The sequence below is a fragment of the Plecotus auritus genome (genome assembly GCF_963455305.1).
Source record: "Plecotus auritus genome assembly, chromosome: 11".
In the NCBI taxonomy this organism is placed as follows: Eukaryota; Metazoa; Chordata; class Mammalia; order Chiroptera; family Vespertilionidae; genus Plecotus; species Plecotus auritus.
The window spans coordinates 8,680,132-8,703,686 of record NC_137777.1 but is presented as its reverse complement, the minus strand read 5'-3'; the positions used below and the strand labels follow the sequence as shown (position 1 = coordinate 8,703,686).

The 23,555-nt window shown below is 40.2% G+C and overlaps 1 protein-coding gene across 3 annotated transcripts in view; it reads left to right on the top strand.

Moving 5' to 3' along the window:
- Positions 1-478: 478 nt before the first annotated feature.
- The window catches only part of TRIQK (triple QxxK/R motif containing), a 42,601-nt gene continuing 19,524 nt past the window's right edge, over positions 479-23,555 (top strand). Inside the window, exons 1-3 of one of the 3 annotated variants that reach the window (XM_080646377.1) lie at positions 485-604; positions 6,110-6,269; positions 20,105-20,186. In XM_080646377.1, the coding sequence (XP_080502503.1) occupies positions 20,126-20,186 (61 nt within the window). In that variant the 5' untranslated portion in view covers positions 485-604; positions 6,110-6,269; positions 20,105-20,125. Of the gene's footprint in view, positions 605-997; positions 1,025-6,109; positions 6,270-20,104; positions 20,187-23,555 lie in introns of those variants that run through there. The other 2 variants (XM_080646378.1, XM_080646379.1) reach the window with 2 other exon arrangements.

The following is a 23,555-nucleotide window of genomic DNA, read 5'->3' as shown; positions in this document are numbered from 1 at the left end:
GTGAAGGAACGTACTTTTGTGTTTTATATTTATAAAACAAGTAGGTGTCCTTATTTTATTTCATAAATATATTTTTATTGATTTCAGAGAGGAAGGGAGAGAGAGAGAGAGAGATAGAAACATCAGTGATGAGAGAGAATCACGGATTGGCTGCCTCCTGCATGCCACACACTGGGGATGGAGCCCTCAATCCAGGCACGTGCACAGATGGGGAATCTAACGTGGCCGCCTGGTTCATAGGCCGATGCCTAACCACTGAGCACACGGGCTGGGCGGTGTCCTTATGTTAAATGTCCACAGCCTTATTCCCAGGCAGGTGTCTGAGCCCAGGATCCATGTCCAAGGTAAGTTCAGGCCTCAGGGAAGACGCATTGGCGTCCTCCAGGACAGCCCAGAGGCGGGAGAGAGACTGGCCAATCGGAACTCGGGCTGAGGACAGGCCCCGCCCCTTCCCCGGAGCCCCGCCCCCTTCCGTCCCGCTCTCTGGGAGGGGAAGTGTGCCGGCCGCCCGCTCGTCCAGCCACTGCCTCTCAGTGACAGGGCCCTGTGCACCATTGGCAAGCCGGCCCCGAAGTTTGTCGGCCCTTGCCTCGGCTGAGCTGAGGTGTGTGTGTCCGGCGAGGGCGACTCTGGGAGGCGGGGAGGCCCTGCCCGGAAGCTCGGGATCCGGGACTGCAGGCGGGCGCACCTCCTCAGCGGGGCCCCCAAAGCGTCTTAGAGACCATCTCCCCGCTCCTGGGGGCGGCGCTGGGGCGGGCTGGGCTGAGGGAGGCTCTGGAAGAGGAGGAACCCGCACCTCGGGATACCCCGTGGGTATGGTGGTGACTTAGGGACCGCGGGTGGGAATAACCTGCGCGGACGTGGGGCTGAGGTAGGCGTGGCCGCCACGGTTGCTAAGGAACGCGCGGTTTCCGCTCTGCCTGCGTGGAGGGGCGGGGACTGCTGGGCTCTGGACCCTGGCCCCGCCCACCTCCCCAGGCGGGCTGGCGGCTGGCTGGCTCCTTTGTGCTGTCTGGTAATTGGCGTCGGTTTATTTTGTTTTTCAGTTCTCTGCGTTCTGTAGTTGAAGCTCAGGCCTTCTTTTGCCATTTCACGCCCCTCCACACTCTCCCCCCGCCTTCCTTTCTTAATCAACAAGTATCTGCAGACCAAGACGTGTGCAGGGAAGAGCTGTAGGGTAGCGTGAGGTGCTTTTATTAGGGGGTGGTGGTGGTGATGGGGCGGGGGAGGAGGGAGGCGGTCTGTCCCCGGTGCTGGATGAACCCTTGAGCCCACAAGGTGTAGGTGTCCACGTGGGTGACTAGGAATAGGCGCAGAGTAGATCTGGTTTCTGCTCTCCCGAATTCTTTTTCTTGCTGCTGCCCCTTTGTCTCAAAGAGCTTTTCAGGAAGTTGAGGCAATGCATTATTGGACGATATATGTGGGATCTCCCTTCCAGTTCCTACGGTGGGGAGGGGTGATAGTAGCGTTTGACTCCCCTTGTTGGCTTCATTGGCCCATATTAAATAATTAACTCTGAGATGGTAAACACAAATAACTGTCTCTTCTTTGCTCACCTCACCTGGGCCCACATGATTCCGCAGCAGAAACATTCCCCAGAGAAAACAAAGGAGCTGGAAGTCCGCTTCTCCTTCCTTCTGGAGGCTTACTGTCTGCTGCATCTCCAAGAAGGAAGCTTTTCCAGCGTGTGAACACCGGGAAGGACGGGGGCCTAGAAATCAGGAAACTAAGGGCAGGGTTGGGGAATGTTGGTCCTTGGGCAATAAACGGCGTGATGGTTATCTATAAAGTGAGGGTGCTTATGTGCCCTTTGCTCCTAAAATTAAGAAGGATAATTGGTTGTGAAAGTAGTTTTAAAGCAATCATCTACACAGATGGAAAGTGTTACTGATTACACTTTTAACCTCTCCTTTTGTCTATATCCGTGGGCGGCAAACTGCGGCTCGCGAGCCACATGTGGCTCTTTGGCCCCTGGAGTGTGGCTCTTCCACAAAATACCACGGCCTGGGCGAGTCTATTTTGAAGAAGTGGCGTTAGAAGAAGTTTAAGTTTACAAAATTGGGCTCTCAAAAGAAATTTCAACCGTTGTCCTGTGGATATTTGGCTCCGTTGACTAATGAGTTTGCCGACCACTGGTATGATCTGAATTTGCAAACATACGTTGATTATGATCCATCTGCTTATAGTATTTTTCAAACTTCATCTTTGAGTTATTTAGAAACGGGGAAGGAAACCCATTCATCCCTCCATTGTTGATTAGTTCCGGTTAGGTAGCACCAGAAATGTTCTGCATGACACCTTTCCCTTCTTGACATCACTAGTTTTTTATTCAAGAATATACATACCCTGCCGAAACCGGTTTGGTTCAGTGGATAGAGCGTCGGCCTGCGGACTGAGGGGTCCCGGGTTCGATTCCGGTCGGGGGCATGTACCTTGGTTGCAGGCACATCTCCAGTGGGAGGTGTGCAGGAGGCAGCTGATCGATGTCTCTCTCTCATCGATGTTTCTAGCTCTCTATCCCTCTCCCTTCCTCTCTGTAAAAAATCAATAAAATATATATATAAAAAAAAAAAAGAATATACATACCCTGAAAGTATTGCAACAGAGTACTTTGTAATCCAATGATGAATGATCTTTTTAGTATCATGTACCACTTGGAGATGCCAAGGAAAGCTATTGACTCTACTCTTAGAAAAAGACACAGTACTCTTAGAAAAAGACACAGTACTCTTAGAAAAAGACACAGTACTCTTAGAAAAAGACACGATTTGAACAGTAAGTGGAAGCTAGATTAAGAACATGTGTTTTCTATCAACTTCTTAAAACATAAGGAAATTACTCTTTCCTTAACCCCACAGAGAGACTGGGTAACTTATATCCAAAGCTACATAGCCAGGAGCAGAATTGGGTATTTTTTTCTCTACCATAGTTTACCTTAGTTCAAGGTCTTCAGCCAATCCCCAGTCTGTTTTCTTTTTCTAAAACGTTTAACAGCCCTAGCTGGTTTGGCTCAGTGGATAGAGTTTAGGCTCCTCCCGGGCCCTGGCCCTGGTCCAGGCTGGTGCAGGAGGCAACCAATCGATGAGTTTCTCTCACATCGATATTTCTCTCTGTCTCTCCCTCTCTCTTCCACTCTCTCTGAAAATGAATGGGAAAATATCCTCGGGTGAGGACTAAAAAACAAAAAAAAACAAACAAAAAAACATTTAACAAACTGGAACTACCAATGTTCAGTAACTTGTTACTGTCTTTCAAAACCATGTCAGCTGTATTTTATCCCAAATGCCCTTTGATCCTTCTCTTAAACCATATTTCAATATTTAAGGAAGTGAAGAGAGAATTTATCAAATATTTTGGGGAAAGATTAAATTGTATTTTTGAAGTAAACATGAAATACATAAATTTTCTCTAATCAAAGTCCATTCTGGACAAAGGAAAGTTGGTTACATTTAATATTTGCCATTGGAATATCATTACCTGACTCCTAAAACTCTTTTCTTAAATTTAAGTGAACAATCTTATATAACATTTTAATTTCCTGTGCCTAAAAACATATTAGGGACGGTTCCATTGTGGCCCTTTTCCTGATTTCTGTTTTAGAATAGAAGACTAAAAATAGGTTTTTTTTTTCTTTGCTCCAAGTTCCTTTATCCAGCTTTATCAATAAAAGTGGGCATCAGTAAACATGTCATTAAATATTGTTTCTTGAACACGTAATTTTATTCAAACTGTTTAGTTCGTTAAAAGATAAACTGAGAAATAGTGAAAATTTTGAGAGTTTATTTGAGCAAAAATTGGTTTGACTTGGGCGGCATTCAGTCTAGCCGATAGAAAAGGAGCTCTGGGGGCTGTACCAAATGAGACGCTTCTAAGTCAGTGGTTCTCAACCTTCCTAACGCCGCGACCCTTTAATACAGCTCCTCACGTTGTGGTGACCCCCAACCATAAAATTATTTTCGTTGCTACTTCATAACTGTAATTTTGCTACTGTTACGAATCGTAATGTAAATATCTGTGTTTTCCGATGGTCTTAGGCGACCCTGCTAGCGGTTCTCAACCTGTGGCCTAAGACCATCGGAAAACACAGATATTTACATTACGATTCACAACAGTAGCAAAATTACAGTTATGAAGTAGCAACGAAAATAATTTTATGGTTGGGGGTCACCACAACATGAGGAACTGTATTAAAGGGTCTCGGTGTTAGGAAGGTTGAGAACCACTGATCTAGGAGCTGGCAGGGGCCTGTGAGGCAGATTACCGTGCTAACTAGTTAGTGCTGATAGGTGATTCCTGATAAGAGTGGTTTAAGATTCCATTTCTGGGAGAGCTGAAATTGTATTTGTCTTGGTTTGGTGATGTGGGGCTTAGCATGAGCAACCCCATTTTGGGCCTGTTGTCTTGTTTTTAACAAGTATTTAACTATTCCTTTCTTTCCTCACTTCATTCCTGGTGGAGAAATTGGAATAGGGGCAAATGGATTAGAGAATTACAGTTTTCAGGGGATTAGTAAATAATAGCTCTTTTCTTCTCTTGGGTTTGTGAACGAACAGGTGGAGTTTGCCATATCATTTTTGTTAGCAAAGAGCTGATTGGGCATATTGTTTTAGATGGGAGACCAGAAGTGAGAACTAGTAACTCCGGCCCTCTACTGCTTCCACTCCCTTTCTCAGGACCTAGACTTTAGTCCAGCTGAGAGAAAATGTCATTGTGCAGAACAGATACACTTACCTAGAGTTTTGCTCTGAATGGTCAGCGGGCGGGGGGGGGAGGGGGGAGGGGGCGAGGCGGGCTGAGGGGATAGAGAGAGCGCGCAAATGAGAGAACAAAACTTCAGTGTTTACAGGTTTATATTAGGTTATCTCTACCTATTGGAATAATATGGGCCAATGGATTTCTGCCACCAATCTGATAATTCTTACTGGGAAGCGGTGAATAAGGAGTGGAAGGCCAGGACTGCTAATCTGGTGCTCCAGTTTTCCATCCTGGGTGATACCTCTGGGTCATTTGAAATATATGGAGGTGATCTTAAATGATAGCAGTGTCTTCAAAAAACTTTACTGGCTTTGAGTCCCAACAGTTTAGGGATGCTAAATATTTACGTAGAGATCCACCAGCTCAAAGACTTTCCTTCTACTTCAAGGCCAAAAACATCTCTAAGCACCACAGTTCTAGTGGAAGTTCCTTCATGTAGAAACACAAAGCTAGTCCTTTCCCCCTAGTGTCTGTCTGTCGTCTCTCTCTCTCTCTCTCTCTCTCTCTCTCTCTCTGTGTGTGTGTGTGTGTGTGTGTGTGTGTATACACATATACATACATATATGTGTGTGTGTGTGTATATATATATCCATGTTTTTTATATCAGTAGATTTGGCTCTAAGTGTGAAGGTCTTAGTGAACATTCTGCTTAGAATATAGTTATTTTTATTCTTTCAGAATGGCTAAAATGATAATTGAAAATAGTGATATACATTTTATTATTTTATCATATTTGATATCCTCAGGACACTTTTTACTTAACAGATAAGGATCATAGAGCCTTAGAGCCAAGTTTTTAAATACATAGTACGTACATTTAATCCTCTTATATACGATAGAAATGTTAAGTCTGTTTACAACAATAGAGTGCGATAGATGTATGTTTTCATGAAAAAGAAAAGGTGATTTCTTAGCTTACCTCTTACTTTTGAAATCTTAAACTACAATAATAGAAAGGTGATACTCTGTACTGGGAGGTTTAACTAATACTGTTTTGTTGAATCAGAAGGTGGAAACAGTTTGATAAATGATAGGATCTTGTCAGTTATGTTAAGACAGTTATGTTAACTTAAACATAACTGTCACCCTGGATTACATAAATTTAAATAGGGTTTTCTCTTCTAGCACTTCTCAAAGCCTTTTTATGGAAGTGTGTCTTGTGAAAAAAGGGGCATATTATGCAGCATTTTCCAAGTATATTTGGCCGTAGTAACTTAATTCAATTGAACATGGATCAGAATTAGCACACCTTAAAAGAGCTTTTGGAAAATGCTACCACGGTGATTTTATTTTGTGGACAATTAGGGAACTGCAGATGATCCATTTAATGTTCATATCATATTTTGAATTCCAGTAAGAGAAGGCAGCTAAGAGTATTATCATTGGTATCTGGAATTGAATTTGCGAGGAATGGGAGCACAGCTTCCTCCGTAGAAATCCTGCCTCTGGAATCACCTTACCCCTCGGCAGCTTCCCGCCGCTCAGACCTGGCAGTGTCAAGAACACAACGCAAGGTGTGTTTGTTTGATTTACGTTTGGCAAAAGGTTTTTTGACTTGTGGTTTTTTTTTCTTGTTTTGGTTTGTTTGCTTCTGGCAATGAACCTGGGTTCAGAATGTTGTTTTTTTCTTATGAAAAGCAGTATAACAATGTGAAAATGATTTTACTTGTATTATTTTGTGGTCTTTGACCGTAAGAAAAGATGAAATACTGCCATTTGTGACAACATAGATGGATCTTGAGACTATCATGCTAAGCAAAATAAATCAGAACAAAAACCTAAGAACCATCAGATTTCACTCCTGTGGATATAAACCTGAAAGCAACAAATGAGTAAACAGGAAAAACACACAAAGCTCATGGACACAGATAGTATGGTGGTTGCCAGAGGGAAGGGAAGTAGGTGTAGTTAAGGGTAAAGGGGTCAAATATATGATAACAGAAGAGGATTTGACTTTGGGTGGTGGGCACACAATGCAGTATGCGTATTATTATTAGAAATGTATTATAGAAACCTATATAATCTTATTAACCAATGTTACCCCAATAAATTTAATTAAAAAAAATAAAAAGTGACAGAACCAGAAAGGAAAAGAGTTAATTAGGCTCATATTCTCATAAAAGCAAGTTTATGGTAATATATTAAAACTCAGATTGGTTTTATTTTTTACTAGAGGCCCAGTGCACGAAAATTCGTGCCCTCGGAGGGGTCTCTCAGCCCACCCAGCGCCCTCTCGCAGTCGGGGACCCCTCGGGGGATGTCCAACTGATGGCTTAGGCCCACTCCCCGGGGGATTGGGCCTAAGCTGGCAGTCAGACATCCCTCTGGCAGTCTGGGACTCTTTGGGGGATGTCCAACTGACGGCTTAGGCCCATTCCCCAGGGGATCGGGCCTAAGCTGGCAGTCAGACATCCCTCTGGCAGTCTGGGACTCTTTGGGGGATGTCCAACTGACGGCTTAGGCCCATTCCCTGGGGGATCGGGCATAAGCTGGCAGTCAGACATCCCTCTGGCAGCCTGGGAGCCCTCGGGCATCCTTAGTGCTGCCGCGGAGGCAGGAGAGGCTCCCACCACTGTCGCTGCACTGGTCAGCCATGAGCTGGCCTCTGGCTGAGCGGCGCTCCCCCGTGGGAGCACACTGACCACCAGGAGGCAGCTCATGCATTGAGCATCTGCCCCCTGGTGGTCAGTGCGCGTCAGAGTGACCGGTCGTTCCTGGTCATTCCACTGTTAGGGTCAATTTGCACATTACCTTTTATTATATAGGGTAATAATTAAGCATAACATGGATGTTTAAGTTAACATAACTGTCTTATGGAGAATATTTACTTAAAACTGAGTATCTACTCTATGCCATATTGTTTGGATTCTTCAGTGAATGAAACAAAGATCCCTGATCTTGTGTTACTACATTCTAGTGGAGGGAAGTTAGAAAATAAACAGTAGACTAAATGTAATATGGAAAAAGCCTTTTACTTTTAAACTAATAGTTCATAGGTCTAAGGTAAAATAGCTTTTCTACTGTAACACCGATAATCTAACTGTTCAGTCATTTGTAGTGCCTACATCAAATTACAAAAAATATGAAATATTGATTGTTGTAAAATGGTTATTTTAAATAATTAATTTGAGATTAAATACTATTGACCATTATATTGAAGAAATCTCCTTCTTTCCTCCCTCATACCCTGAAGTTTCAGCATTCCAAAAAAGCAATTAAATGTCATTTATCTTTTGTAAAATAACATATATATAATAACAGGCCTAGGTGGTCCAGAGTTAAAACAGAATGAAATTGAATTTAAAAAATGTCTTAGGACATATTTTTCCTATGACGGACACACTTAAGTGCAGTCTTAGCACTTTGAGATAACTGCAAACGCTCATGACTAAGGGATTTGATTTTTTTGTTTTGTTAGTTTGCAATATAGTGGTGTGTCTTTGTGTGTGAGTGAGAAAAAGAGGCAGGAGGAGGAGGAGGATGAAATATGCCCGGGCTCCCTATGTGCCTTTGTTTCAGGAGCTTTTCAGAGTCCTGCCCCTGGAATTGAGAACATGGACTAAACAGTTTCATATATTTTAAAAACAGAGGATGTTATTTTTTTCTACCTTACGCTTCTTCTACTTTCTTTAAGCTATCTAAGTGTTACCATACTGGATATTCCTCTATGTAGTCATAGCTGGTATACTAGTCTGAACACCTCTCCTTGGATAACGCATCTCGCATTAATCCAGTTTTTTTTTATGTGTGTGTGTGTGTGTGTGTGAATGCTTTTAGGAGTTAAATAATGAATATGGTTTTGGACTTAATTATTGAAGTAGTAATGATGTGGTAGAGAAAAAATTAAAATGTTCAATCACAAGGTCGTTAACAAAGAATGAAAAATAATTAAGGGCAAAAGAAGAAAAGAAGGTTTTAAGATAAAATCCACACTCGAGTATTAGAACCCACTTTGTTGAGTGAAGCATAGGAATGATTTTTGCAGAGGATAGAATCTGTATTAACAGAAGAGTCCAGTTCTGTTAGTAACACTTTTTTGTACTTAAGTACAGTGCCATGAACGTATTTGAATGGGCTGTAATTGTAAGAAAAGTCATACAGTTGTACTTAAAACATCAACAGTGGTGGTGTGTGTATGGCACGTGACAGAGAATACCCTTTTTGGTCTTTGTTCATTACTTCAGGCAGGTTTTTTATGGAGTAAGAGTTGTTTACTTTCCTGAAACCCATTTTCTGATTTGAGGTAAACAGGACAGTTTTAAAGACAGGGCCTCAGAGTCATTCATAGCCTTTTTACTGCATTCATTTTTAAATGCCTTATTTCAAACCATGTTCTGGTTTATGATTTTCGTATGTTTTCCCTTTTAAGAAGAGGCTGATGGTATGAAAACTGGACTCCCTTGTTTAAAGGGAGTGTTGATATTTATAACAGGCTTATCTCCAACAAGATTTATTTTTTTGCAGCTGTTTTAGGTTGGAAAGAAATATTACATTAAAGCCATGGCTTGTTTTTCTTTCTGTAGTTGGGGAGGTGGGGATTGTCAGAATGTGAAAGAGTGATGTTTGATTTTTAATGTGAACACAGTGTAAACAGTTTTTTCTTTTGCTTCTGTATGTGAATTTTTCTGTTTGTATGCTATTTTCTCACGGAGCTATTTCCTAGATATATCACACTTGAGAAATAATTTACTCATCATTTTCATTTTATCAGTGTATTCTAGGTATTGCAGGAGATTCTCATTAAGAGTCAGCCTATGTTATTAAATAAACCACTTTCTAATTTTCCATTTTGATCATTTAGTCATTTTCATTCTCCCCTGAGCATCTGTTTCATTGGGAAATTAACTTTTTCTGTTCTCTTATATAATTACATTATTTACTATAAGATGTAATTTTCTTCTTTTTATTTTCTATTCTTTGCCTCTATTTTTTTTTATCACAAATGATGCTATTTTTCTCTGGATATATTTTAGAAACTTTATTTTATTATTTAACTGAAAATTAATTATACTTTATGCTCTAAACTTAATGCATGGAGCTATTTCTTTGGGCACAAGCAACACTAGGATGAATATCACACATACTATCTTTGTACTTATATGTTCTGTATATGTACTTACACATAAAAAATTTTCCAGGGTATTTTTATAATAAATATATTGATTTGTTGTGAATAAATGTGATTATGGATTTATGTAGAGATAACTTATATAGTTTGCTTGTCAAATTAAATAAAGTTTCACTATTTACATAGACATTACCTTCCTGGATATGAAATATGATTATGTCAGATTTGTATATTTTTCCTTTTTAATAATTGAAACCAAAAAACTATTATTTAAAAGTTTGTATTGCTTTTTAGCACTCAACGTCTAAATTATTTACAGTATCATCGTGAAGACCAGAATATTGCTTAAATCTGTGAAACCTACCATTAGGTTTCAGGTGTGTATTAGCTTCTATTGCCGTATAACAAATCACCATAAACTTAGTGGCTTACAACAACAACCACTTATTAAGCTCACAATTTTATAGATCAGCAGGCCAACATAATGTCTTCTGCTCAGGGTCTTAACAAACCTGAAATCAAATGCCAACCAGGCTGTTCCAGGCTCTCTGGAAGAATCCACTTCTAAGCTCATGTTGGTTGATGGCTGGATTTATTTCCTTGTGGTTGTACGACTGGTGTCCTCATTTCTGCCTTGTCTGCCTAACCTTTTCCAGGCCACACGCATTTCTGGCAATGTGGCCCCAATCAGCAGTAGAGAATTTCTTGTGCATCATATCCCTTTCACTTTGAATTTCTCTGACTTCTCTGACTCTGACCTCTAGATTTAAAGTGCTGATATTAGATCAGTCCCACTTGGATAATATCCCTATTTTATTTTATTTCTTTAAATATGTTCTCTTCCCCACACTTACTGTTGTTTAATTTCTTAAAATTTAATTGGATTTATTGGAGTAACATCGGTAAATAAAATTATATAGGTTTCAGGTGTACAGTTCTATAATACATTATGTGTATACTAGGGGCCCAGTGCATGAATTCGTGTACCTTTAAAGGAACTGTGGTCCATGAGGCTGCGGTGGGCACAGGGGCGGGTCTCGGCCCATCCTCTGCGCCCCCGCATGGCCCCTCCTGCCATGGCCCCCAGTCCCGTCTGCCGGCAGTGGGTGTGAGTGGGGCTGGCTCCAGCAGCAGGTGCAAGCAGCGGCTATTGCCCTGATCGCCCCTCAGGAGCAGGGGAGAGGTGGAGAAGCCCTGAGGGGCGATCGGGGCCAGCAGCCGCCGCTTGCACCCACTGATGGCGCTGAGCCATCAGGGAGCAGTGCCGGCAGCAGGTGTGAGCGCTGGGCGGGACCACGGCATGTGGGAGAATTTTCAATAACCACCAGCGGCTTGCCCCCATGACAGTGACCAGCACCCTGCCTTGGTCTGGCGCCCCCCCACTCACCTGCTTCACCATCCCGCTGCGGTCAATGCCTGCCATGTTCTGCACATGCCCTCTGGTGGTCAGTGCATGTCATAGCAACCAGTTGTTTGGTTGTTCCTCTGTTCGGTCTATTTGCATATTAGGGTTTTATATATATAGATATAGATTGTATTGTGTATCCAACCCCCGAAGTCAAGTCTCCTTCCATCACCATTTGTATCCCCTTTACCCTCTGCTACCTCCTTACCACCTTTCCCTCTGGTAATCACTGTACTGTTGTCCATATGTAGGAGGATTTTTTTTTTTTTGCTTAATCTCTTTACCTTTTCACCCAACCCCCCAAACTCCCTTCTGAAAGCTGTCAGACTACTCTCTGTATTTATGAGTCTGTTTCTATTTTGTTTGGGTTTTTTTTGCTCATTAGATGCCACATATGAGTGAAATCATATGGTATTTGTCTTTCTCTGACTGGCTTATTTCACTTAGCATAATACTCTACAGGTCCATCCATGCTGTCGCAAAAGGTAAGATTTTCTTCTTTTTTATGGCTGAGTAGAATTCTGTTGTCTAAATGTACCACAGCTTTTTTATCAACTCTTCTGATGGGCACTTGGGCTGCTTCCAAATCTTGACTATTGTGAATAATACTGCAGTGAACATAGGGGTGCATATGTTCTTTTGAATCAGTGCTTCTGGTTTCTTTGGATATATTCCCAGAAATGGAATCTCTGGGTCATAAGGAAATTTCATTTTTTAATTTTTTCTTTTATTATTTTTTAATACTGTATCAGAGTTTCAGTTGTTTTGCATCCTCCCAATTATTTTGTGTATAGTTAATCTTTATTTGGACCATTCTAGTGGGTGTGTAGTGGTACCTAAATTTTAATTTTAATTTGCATTTTGCTGATTACCAGTGGTGTTAACAACTATTTAATGTGCAAAACCAGTTTAAGAAAGGGTATTAAAAAAAACACACTTTCTTTTATTCCTCAACTGAGGACATGTTTATTGATTTATTTTGAGAAAGAGAGAGAAAAATTGATGCGAGAGAGAAATATCAGTTACCTCCCATATTTGCCCCATCAGGGGATTGAACATACAACCTCTTGGTGTTTTGGATGATACTCCAAAAAACTGAACATCTAAATGATACTCTAAAAACTGAACCACCCAGCCAGGGCAAAACAAAAACACTTTTTAATCTTAAAAGTTCTAAAGAGTAGAAAGTTTTAATTAAATAAGAAATTATGATTGCATTTTAATATGCAATTTTAGATATTAAATAAAATTAGTATCTTCTTCCTTAAGTATGTGTTAAGTTTCAAAAATGTTAAAATCTCTGATGATTTAATCAAATTATTCCTACAGCAAAGTCCATAAATAATAAATACTTTCTTATTCATATTTTAGTTGTTTTAGGTATCAGAGCAAGTTAGTTCCTCAGGGAATGTAGTGTTCTTTGTAAAAGAAGGTGATGAGATGTCCTCTCCGAGGAATCAGATTGTGAAAACAATCTTGGTATTGTACATGCTAATATAAATCTGTTATTCCCTTTCCACATCTATCAGAGCACATTTTAAATTGTGCTGATGCTGTATGCAAATAGATGTCTTATTAGAAACTGGGGCTGTATGTGCCAATGTCTCCCTGGATTTCTTGGGAGTTTGCTATCTAACTATCAAAGCAATAGAAAAGAATGGTGATTACTGTGAGGCTTTGAAGAACAAAGAAAAGTCAGAATATTTTAGAGGTTGTAGATGTCTGAGGCACTGACAGTTGTCACCATACACATGAATGGGTATCTCTTTAGATCATTTAAAATAGCCTCAGTGTTTTTATTAGGAAAGTAAAATTTTTTCTAACTTCTTGTGTTTGTTGTAGCTAATAAATTGTGAATCATTTGTGCATGCCTGCATTCTCTAGGCACTTTCGTCTTAAAATTTGGTAGAATGTCATTTTGCTCAAAGAATCCATAATAATAAAAGCGTAATATGCTAATTAGACTAGACAGCCAAACCACCTTCTGGACGTCATTCCGGACGTCCTTCTGGATGAAGCCACGGCAGCAGGGGCCAAGGCAGAGGTGGCTGCCACGGCAGGTGGGGGCCGAGGCAGAGGCAGTTAGGGGTGACCAGGCAGGCAGGGGAGCAGTTAGGGGTGACCAGGCAGGCAGGCAGAATGGATAGGGGCAATCAGGCAGGCAGGGGAGCAGTTAGGGGTGATCAGGCAGGCAGGGGAGCAGTTAGGGGTGATCAGGCAGGCAGGCGAGTGGTTAAGGATGATGAGGTAGGCAGGCAGGCAAGCAGTTACGAGCCAGTGGTCCCAGATTGCAAGAGGGTGCAGGTCGGGCTGAAGGCCCCCCCCCCCACACACACACACACTTCCCGTGCATGAATTTCTTCCACTGGGCCCCTAGTAGACTATAATAATTTCAAAGACAAGATGAAGATTTTACATTTTTGACATTTTGATTAGGGATTACCAACCACTAAAAAAATAGGAACAAAAATTTAAAATTCGTTTCTCTTGAATTAATTTCCTAGGTTGAAATTCTTGTAAAGTTTTTTTTTTATTAATGTCTTTATTGATTAAGGTATCACATATTTGTCCTCATCCCCCCATTCCCATCCCAAACCCCTCCCCATGCATGCCCCCACGCCCCCTGTTGTCTGTGACCACTGGTTAGGCTTATATACATGCATACAAGTCCTTTGGTTGATCTCTCCCCCTCACCCCCACCCTCCCCTACCTTCCCTCTGAGGTTTGACAGTCTGATTGATGCTTCCCTGTCTCTGGGTCTGTTTTTGTTCATCAGTTTATGTTGTTCATTATTTCCCCTAGATGAGTGAGATCATGTGATATCAGAAATACACTTATAAGAACCGAAAATGAGACAAGCAATGATGGTTATGCTGAGAGGCAAATGAATCAGTCTGTAGTGAGTTTCTTTCTGGGCCAACAGTTCTTTTGAGTCCAAATTTCAATGTCAAACAGTTCCTTATTTGTACATGTCAGCAATGATATTTCAGTTCTGGATGGTGGACAGATGGTGGTAATGCAGGTCCGACCCTCTCTGGTTTGGTCCTGGGCAACCTGCAGCGACGCACAGCTGCTGATTGCTAGTATGGCAAGGCGTCGTCAGCGTCTTCCATCTCTGGACTGTTTCTCTTCTGTCTTCATGGCTGGAGCAGTCCTGTCAATTCCTCTCTGTTGCAGGAATCCACATGGTCTTGGAGTTGTTTTCTGAAAATATACAAACATATTCTCGACCAAAAGTTAATAAAGGAATCTTTTCTATAAAGTTGACTTGGGATCCTTTTTCATTTTTTGCCCAAACGATTTTCCTTTGTCTTGTTTTGACACCATGTGTGTTTTTTATGGGTGTCTTGTTGTTAGCATTACAAATGAAAGTTAATTTTCTAAAGTAAAAATTTTCTAGATGTAATTTACTTACAGGATATTTTTCCTTACATGATATTCTTCTACTATCCCCCCTTTTTTGATTTAAATATTAGGAGGCTTTTGGAAATTTTATAATGTAGTCTTGATAGCTTTTAAATTTTAATTTTTGAATTAAAATATGACTGCTTTAGGTTCATTACATGTTATGCAATTTTACCATGAGATGAACTACCAATAAAAATTTTAGTTAATACTTTAGGAACAGCTTTTAATATTCACATAATATAAAATGTGTTTGTTCATAAATGATATGTCCTTATAAAAATTTAGGTTCTTGAGATTTTTGGGGTATAATTTTTTATTTAAAGTGCATTTTAAAATAAATGAAAATTCAATTTACATTGATGAAAATATATTGTCTGTGGATCCCTTATTTTATTGTTTATTATGTGTAATGAATCAATAAAATACCGGCCTCTAAATGTTATCTCTGGTAGGAATGTTGGTTTAAATGACCAGGAAGGAATTGGAGTAAGAATAGTGAGTGACTGTTTTAGTAGATAGTGTGAGTAATTTTTTTAAAATTTAAGTTATTCTATAAAGGTGAAAAACAAAACTAAATTGAAGAGGAAGTAATGTTTTCTGTGTTTTATTAACTTATCCTAACTTTTGAAATGAAATGATATATTTTTTAGCCCCACACAATTAAAATTAAAATAACTTGACTCCTCTTTACAATTAAGAAATACAAAACACTATGCAAATAGTTTCTATATGAATAAATATATATTTTGACATTTTTATGGTTTTTATATTAACAGTATTAATTTTTAATGTTCTGAATTATTAAAAGTGAGATTATAGGGTTAGGTGATGTCCTGGTTTCATTTCTGGAATTTTAAGGATGTGTTAGCTTGTATTTAATAACTACATGGTTTATGAGGAATGAAAATGTAATTTATTTGACTTTTGTCTTCCTTTGTATATTCTTAAATATTACCATAATACTAAATCTGAAGATTTTATGACTAGAAAATGGATTTTTGCTGAGTTTATAATTTTCTTAACACACGTGTAACAATTATTAATTTGGGGATGCCTTTTACTGTACTAGGTGGGATCATTGTTAACATTGCTCTGTGTGACCGTATACATATGTGAACAGTACATTTTGGTCTGAACGTATTCACATTCATTTGGCATTTGAGAACCTTAATACTTATTAGTAGAACTATACCTTGACAATTACATCAGTTTATATGGAGACATCTAAACGTAATTGTTTTAATTAGGGTGATACTACTTACTATAATTAATAAATACAAAAAACGACAGAGGCCCATATGCTACAATTTATTTCTTGTTCTCATGTCAGCATGAAAGAGGAAAACAAGTTGGTTGAATAGCCCTTTTCTATGCAGTCACTCCGGAGCCAGGATGTAATGTCTGCCATCTTCATCACATTTTTTTCAGTGTCACTCTGGAGGCCACCTCCATTTTAGCCAGATGAATGAGTAACATATGGAAAGTTCTTATAGATCAGTTCTAGAAGTTGCAGACATTAATTTACTCATATGTCATTGGCTGAAACTCAGTCACATGCCCACAACTAGCATCAAAAGAGGCTGGAAAATGTGGTCCGGTGTGCTCAGTAAACAAAAGAGAGAACGTGTACTTCACTGAGAAGCCAACAGTTTTTCCTATAGTCCATCTTTCTTGTCATGAAATAGCCATGCACATCCTCTTTCCTGCCTTCCCAGAAGGGAAATCCTAAAGTTCCCATCTGTCGCATCCAATAGTAAGTCAAGGATCTGAAACCAATGCAGTCTCCCCTCTCAAACTGGAATGCGGTTCCTTGAAGTTTACAGACTATGAAATTTACCTACTCTTTTCCAGTCTCATATATATATATATATATATATATATATATATATATATATATATATATATATATATAAATAATATGCTTTGTCCTTCCCTCCATCCAGGATGCCCGGTTTCCTCTCCCTAGCAACAAATAGCCTCCTTGCAGTTTCTTCATAGCCAAGTGCAAACATTTCACACTTGAACCAAATGTCTGTGAAGCGTTTTCTGTACCTCATCTCATTTGATCCTCACAGAAGTCCTGGAGTAGGTAGATAGGAGACTCGGTGGAATCCTATTTTCTTTTCATTAGCCAGAAAACAGATTTAAAAAGCTTACAAACTTGACCCAACTGAAAAGAATTAAGAAATGGTGGACCTTGAAAATGACTTCAGGTTTTCTCACTGCTCAGAATATAGTCAAACACTGCTGCAGTTAAATATTTTACCCTTTGCTCTCCCTGCATGATCTACAATAATAATCTGCTTTGTGTTGATATTTACTGCTGTGTTGCTGACAATTACCTGAAAGAGAAGTTGGGGTGCTTCACTGGGCTGGAAAAAGTTTAGCTACGTCAGAAAGCAGGTCTAATTAAGCAAGTTTATTATATATATATATATATATATATATATATATATATGTATAAAAAGTCTAAGTTGACTCGCGCATGTGCGATACATATAAAGCTCTCGCTGGCGCCAGTCGCACGCATGTGTTTCGATCTGTCATTGTCGATGGTGAATTTGGTTGACACTTCTATTATAGAGAAAGGGCGAATAGCAATATTAAAATATTTCTTCTAATTAATTTCCTGGCAATGTGCATGAATCCATGCACCAGGCCACTAGTCCCCTAATAAATAATGGTAAAGCAGAGGATAACTGCATCTTACCTCCAATAATTACTGCTGTTTTGAAAGAGAAGAATGGGAAACACACAGGAGTCCTTGATCCACCATGATGCTGAAACCTGCTGCACAGGAGACCACTAAGAAGGCCCATTATACTGACAGTAGAAGTTATTTGCTTGTGTCACGGAACAGAGAGTTTGTCTGCGCAGCACTACAAGAGCCAGACACTAAACATGGAGAGTTTCAGTGGAGAAATCAGAGTCACTTTATTTGCAGAGCTCTAAGCAAGGAGAATGGGAAAGCTAGGGCTCAAAAGCCTGAGCTTCCCAGTCAGGCATTCAAGTGAGTTTCTAGGGCAGCCGTGGGCAAACTACGGCCTGCAGGCCGGATCCGGCTGTTCTGTCCGGTTCTCTTGCTCTCCCCTCCGCTCCTTTACTTTGAATTTATATTAGTTCACACAAACACTCCATCCATGCTTTTGTTCTGGCCCTCCGGTCCAGTTTAAGAACCCATTGTGGCCCTTGAGTCAAAAAGTTTGCCCACCCCTGTTCTAGGAGGGTAAGGGGAACAGGCATGTGGAAGTGCTGGTGGGGTAAGGGGGAGGTTTTTGTTTTGTTTTTGTCCTAACCCAAAGATAGGCTTTTATTGATTTTATAGAAAGGGGTGGGGAGAGAGAGAATCGATGTGAGAGAGAAACATCCACTGGTTGCTTCCTGTATGTGCCCTGGCAAAGGATTGAATCTGCAATCTAGGTTTGTGCCCAGACCAGGGTATCAAACCCACAACCTTTTGGTATAGGGGACGACGCTCCAACGAGTCACCTGGACAGGGCTGGTGGGACAGACTTTAATTGGGAGGACCTTGGAGCTGAGCCATTTATGGTAAAGGCGCATCAGCACCTATCATCCTGGAAAATGGACCCTTTGCTTCTGAAAGGGTTCCGGTGTTGGGGGTGGGGAGGAGATTGGGTGAGACTTTGGTTCTGCGTGTAGCTGGAGGTCAAAGTTCTCTCCTCTGTGTATGCGTCGGCTGCATGACTTGTGGTTTGGGTCTGTGGTCTGAAAAGCTACTCAGTGTCGTGTTAAGTAAGATAGGACCATTTTGAGCTGGTTCTGTGTTTACACTTAGACCCTAATTCTGTGTGTGTTTTTTTGAGAGAAATTTTCTTGTCTGTTGTTGTCCATGGCTCTGCCTTCTGGATGGTTCTCCTTCCTGGTCAGATGTGCAATGTTTGCCTTGTTTGAGGGCTGCACTTGCTGCTCTAAGTTTAGAGGCCCAAGGATTGGTTTTTCATTCATAGGGTTTTTTAGACAGAATTTCTGGTTTCCTTGTAAATAGTTTGCTCAGATTTTAGTAGCCTCTCTTCTTGGCCTTTCTACTTAGTTCCATGTACCAGTAGTCACACTGCAGTTTCTGTCCCAGACATGGTTCTCTTGTCTTTTTGCTTTCTGTACTTCAGGACTTCTGTTCCTTTCTCCTTCCACCCAGTAGTGGCTGCTTCCAGGTGATCTGAAAGGATAGGATAAGGGAAGAGAAGAATATCCTTAACCTACTCTTTGTCTCTCTGTCTCTTTCTTTTTTTAACTATGAAGTCTTAATAGGCCTTTGTTCTTCAACACCTTTTTCACTTTTATTTCCTAGTATTTGGCTTTTAGAAGTTGGCTTTTCCAGCCTTGTTAGTATCCAAATTATTTGGCTCTGTATCCCTTTGCTTAAATACAGGTCAATTATTGTCAGACCTTATCTTTATCTAGTAGCATCCTGGAAGCAGAAGAACAACCTACAGGCTACTCGGAACTCTTAGGTCTGTAATAAGATCCCACCAATGTACGTAATGTGCTCAACCATAATAGAAGTTCATTCCATTTTCAGTAGAGCACTATGATGGTAAGCAAGTTAGAACTCCCCTCCAGCCCAGGCTGACCCAGGTTCTATGTTCCTGTAAATGTACCCTCCGGGTTTGTCTGGGGATCATTTCCATTCTAGCTAATTAGATGGGGAAGGAAAACTCAGGACTCAACAAAGGAGATCTTTAATGCTCACGTCTGCAAGTGACACATCACTTCCATTCATACTCTATTAACAACAACTCAGTTACATGTTTGAACTGAGGTTAGGAAATACAGTTAACTCTGTGCCAGGAAGAAAAGGAGAATATGGATTTTGGTGAGTAGCTTGTCTCTGCCACAATATTTAAACTCAATGAAAATAATAGGATTTGAAAGATATGTGGTAGATTGAATCAAACAGGGCTTATCATGTAGTAAGGAGAAGAATATTAGTAAACGGTAGTAGTTTAAACTGTTTACTGAAGAGAGGCAGAACTAGAGTTCATATTCATGTACTTTTGTTACCTATGTCATGTTTTATAAAACAAAATTTGAAGTACCTGGGATTCAAACTTTAGCCTTGTTGTGTAGTATAGTAGGTAATTGGAAAGAATCACACTGTCCAGAGCATGCCTACAGCCTCAAACCATGTGAATAAATACAGTACTACATTATTTTCACATGTACAGACAGTGCCCTCTCTGTGTGGTTTAATTGAGCGTTGATAGTTCTTGAGAAAATGAGTGTTACCAAGAACAAATGATTGGGAAATTTAATTATCAGCAATTGCATCCTTGATAATGTATGTGAAATAATTTTGTGTTCTTTACTAATATCTAATGGGAATAAGTCAAAGGCACTTTGACCCATTGCTTTAAAAATGAATTTTATGGAATAAATTATTCCTGAAGTCTGTGGACAGTGCTTTTGACTTTTTAGAATTTCATCATCATTTATTTTTTTCTTTGCAGAAGGCATTTTGGAGATCAAAGATGGGTAGAAAAGATGCCTCCACTGTAAAACTTCCTGTTGATCAGTACAGAAAGCAAATTGGTAAGCAGTAAATTCCCCTTTGATACATTTCTGCAAATTAAGATAAAGAAAAAAACAATTACAAGTTGTATTAAGAAAATAACTTTCCCCTAATACATATAACATGCAGAATATGGTTAATAAAAGACTGTATAGAGTTTTTAAGGAGCAAAAATGTGCAGTCCTGCCTACCAATGGAGAAATACATTTTGTGTAACTATAATTTTTTGAAAGCTTTTATAGTTTTTATTAATTTAATAAAAGCAAAAAATACGTTTATTTTTAAGGCTAGATGCTTTTATATAGGCAGTATTTTTAATATTATCATCTGTTAAATCTTTTTTATCCATGTAACAACTTGTAATTCTCTTGTTTGTTAATGGTAATAATTTGATAACCTCCAAATTCTCCATTAAACGTTTACCTTAATAAAATGGTGGACTGCCACTCATCAGCATAGGAAGATAAGAAGCTTATCTGTTTTAGACTATACTCTATGTAGGATTTTCTACCCATTCTTTTCAAGGATGCATGGAGTATTTATAAAAAATTACTTACATACTAGTTACAAACCAAGACCCCCAATTTTAAAGAATCGATATACTACAGCCACAACTCTGAAGATGATAAACTAGTAGTCAGAAGCAAAAAAGGTAACTTCTCCTTACCTAACCCCCTACTCTCTTTCACATTTCTTCCTATTCCACTTTTTTTTTTAATTAAAAAAAGTTAATAAAAAAACCTTCTAAATAAATAAGAGGTTGCAATGTGAAAATTTTTTGGCTAAGTGCAAAGTAAACATTGATATATTTTATACCATCTTCTACTTAGTTACATTTCCCTGTGTACATAGTAAGTTGTTGCTTGGTTAGCATTTTTAACATGATTATTTTGGAAAGTAATTTATATCTCATGAGCAACTTGTTGCTTTACCTTTGTAGCAAACTAAAGCATAGTACTTGTTTCTTAGTACTTAATGTGTTATTAAGTGATAGTGTATCCTTTGCAATGTATGACTAATATTAAGCTCTTCTGACCAAGCATTGAAAAATTATTAATTTGAGTTGCCTCTATAACATAATATTAAAAAGTTTGCATGAGATTTTTATTTATAAGCGTTAATTTACCAGCTTCCTCTCATCTGCCCAGGTATTTCTAAATAATTTTGAGAAAAATACTTTTTGCAAGTTTTACTTCTATAGATAACACGCCCCCCCCCCCTTTTTTAAGTGACTATGTGGCATCATTTTGTATGTCTTGCTGACAATAAAAGTATACTATGAATTTTTTATTGTGTTTCTGGTTTTGTTATTTTTATCAACTTGACTAACATTTTCATTATTTTTTGCCTGTGACCATGCCATTTATGATTTTATTCATCTTGTAGCTATCAAAAAGCAGACCCTTTGTTTATTGACATAGCTACTGAGTTTGCTATAGGACTCCATAAGAAAGACTATTGACCCTTGCTTTTGTAATGAGTTTTCTACAGTTATTTGTAGTACTTATTTATTTTAATATAATTTTATTGATTTCAGAGAGGAAGGGAAAGGTAGAGATAGAAACATCAGTGATGAGAGAGAATCATTGGTAGGTTGCCTCCTGCACGCCCCCTACTGGGGATACAGCCCACAACCCAGCCATGTGCCCAGACCGGGAATTGAACCGTAACCTTCTGGTTCATAGGTTGATGCTCAACCACTGAGCCACACCGGCCGGGCTATTTGTAGTTTTTAATGTAGTAACTAAAATTGTGTTCATATGGCAGTTGAGAAATTACTTTATATGCCAAATTGTACTGCCCTTTCATAAGTAATTTTGGTAACATGAGAAAAATAAGATGCCAAATACTGTTTTGCTTTTTCAGGAAGAGGGTAGGGATTTGGAGCAGTTGATGAAAAACTATTCTAAAAATGTTGAAGGAAATATAAAAGTTTTTACTGTTGATTACCAAATTTTATTTTTTTAATATTTATGGCATGCTGTAAATAACTCATCTTCCAGTAATTTCTTTGAGCAATTAAATTTAGACTGCAATTTTTTTTTCAAATATTTTGACTCATCTCTGCTTTTCTATTGTATCTTAATTGGTGTGGTCTATATAAATGGACAATAAATTATATATCTTTGTTATAGTGATCAGGCAGTGAATAGAACTTGGTATTCATCCCAAACAGAATTAGGATTGAATGTATTTGCAAGATTAAGGCACTGAGTTTACTTTTTTTCTAATTAAAGGCAATTAAAGATTTCCAGACACAAATAAAAGACAATGAATTGAGGAATAAGTGTGGGAGCAAGTCCATTTGCAGGTGAAAAGATGTGCCTCTGAAGCAGAACCAGCTGTGTTTTCATTGAAAGAATAACAGTTTAGGAAGCTTTTCTGCCTGTGCTGGCTGGATAGCACAATGTACCCATAAGCAGCTTATGTGGCATTCAGAAAGTAGCCGCGCATTAATTTTTAAAGCGGCTAAGGCAGAGGAAGAACACTGCTGCCACAGGGTGATAATGAGCGTGGTGAGCATGAAGCCCACTGACGAGGAAGAAAACACTGGTCTTATGAAAGATACACATTTATAGAACAACTAGAGGCCCGGTGCACAAAATTCGTGAATGGGGGTATGTGTCCCTCAGCCCAGCCTGCACCCTCTCCAATCTGGGACCCCTCGAGGGATGTCCGACTGCCCGTTTAGGCCCACCGGGATCGGGCCTAATTGGGCAGTCGGACATCCCTCTCACAATCCAGGACTGCTGGCTCCCAACTGCTCGCCTGCCTGCTTTCCTGATTGCCCCTAACTGCTTCTGCCTGCCAGCCTGATCATCCCTTAACCACACCCCTGCCAGCCTGATTGATGCCTAACTGCTCCCCTGCCAGCCTCTTTTCCCCTAACTGCCCTCCCCTGCAGGCCTGGTCACCCCTAACTGCCCTCCCCTGCAGGCCTTGTCCCCCCACAACTACCCTCCCCTGCAGGCCTGGTCACCCCTAACTGCCCTCCCCTGCAGGCCTGGTCACCCCTAACTGCCCTCCCCTGCAGGCCTGGTCACTCCTAACTGGCTTCTCCTGCAGGCCTTGCCCCCCCCACCTGCTCTCCCCTGCAGGCCTGGGTCCCTCCCAACTGCCTTTCCCTGCAGGCCTGGTTGCCCCCAACTTCCCTCCTCTGCCAACCTGGTCACCCCTAACTGCCCTCCCCTGCAGACTTGATCGCCCCCAACTGCCCTTCCTTGCAGGTCTGGTCCCTCCCAACTACCCTCCCCTGCTGGCCTGATCACCCACAACTGCCCTCCCTTGCAGGCTTGGTCCCTCCCAACTGCCCTCTCCTGCTGGCCATCTTGTGGTGGCCATCTTGTGTCCACATGGGGGCAAGATCTTTGACCACATGGGGGCAGCCA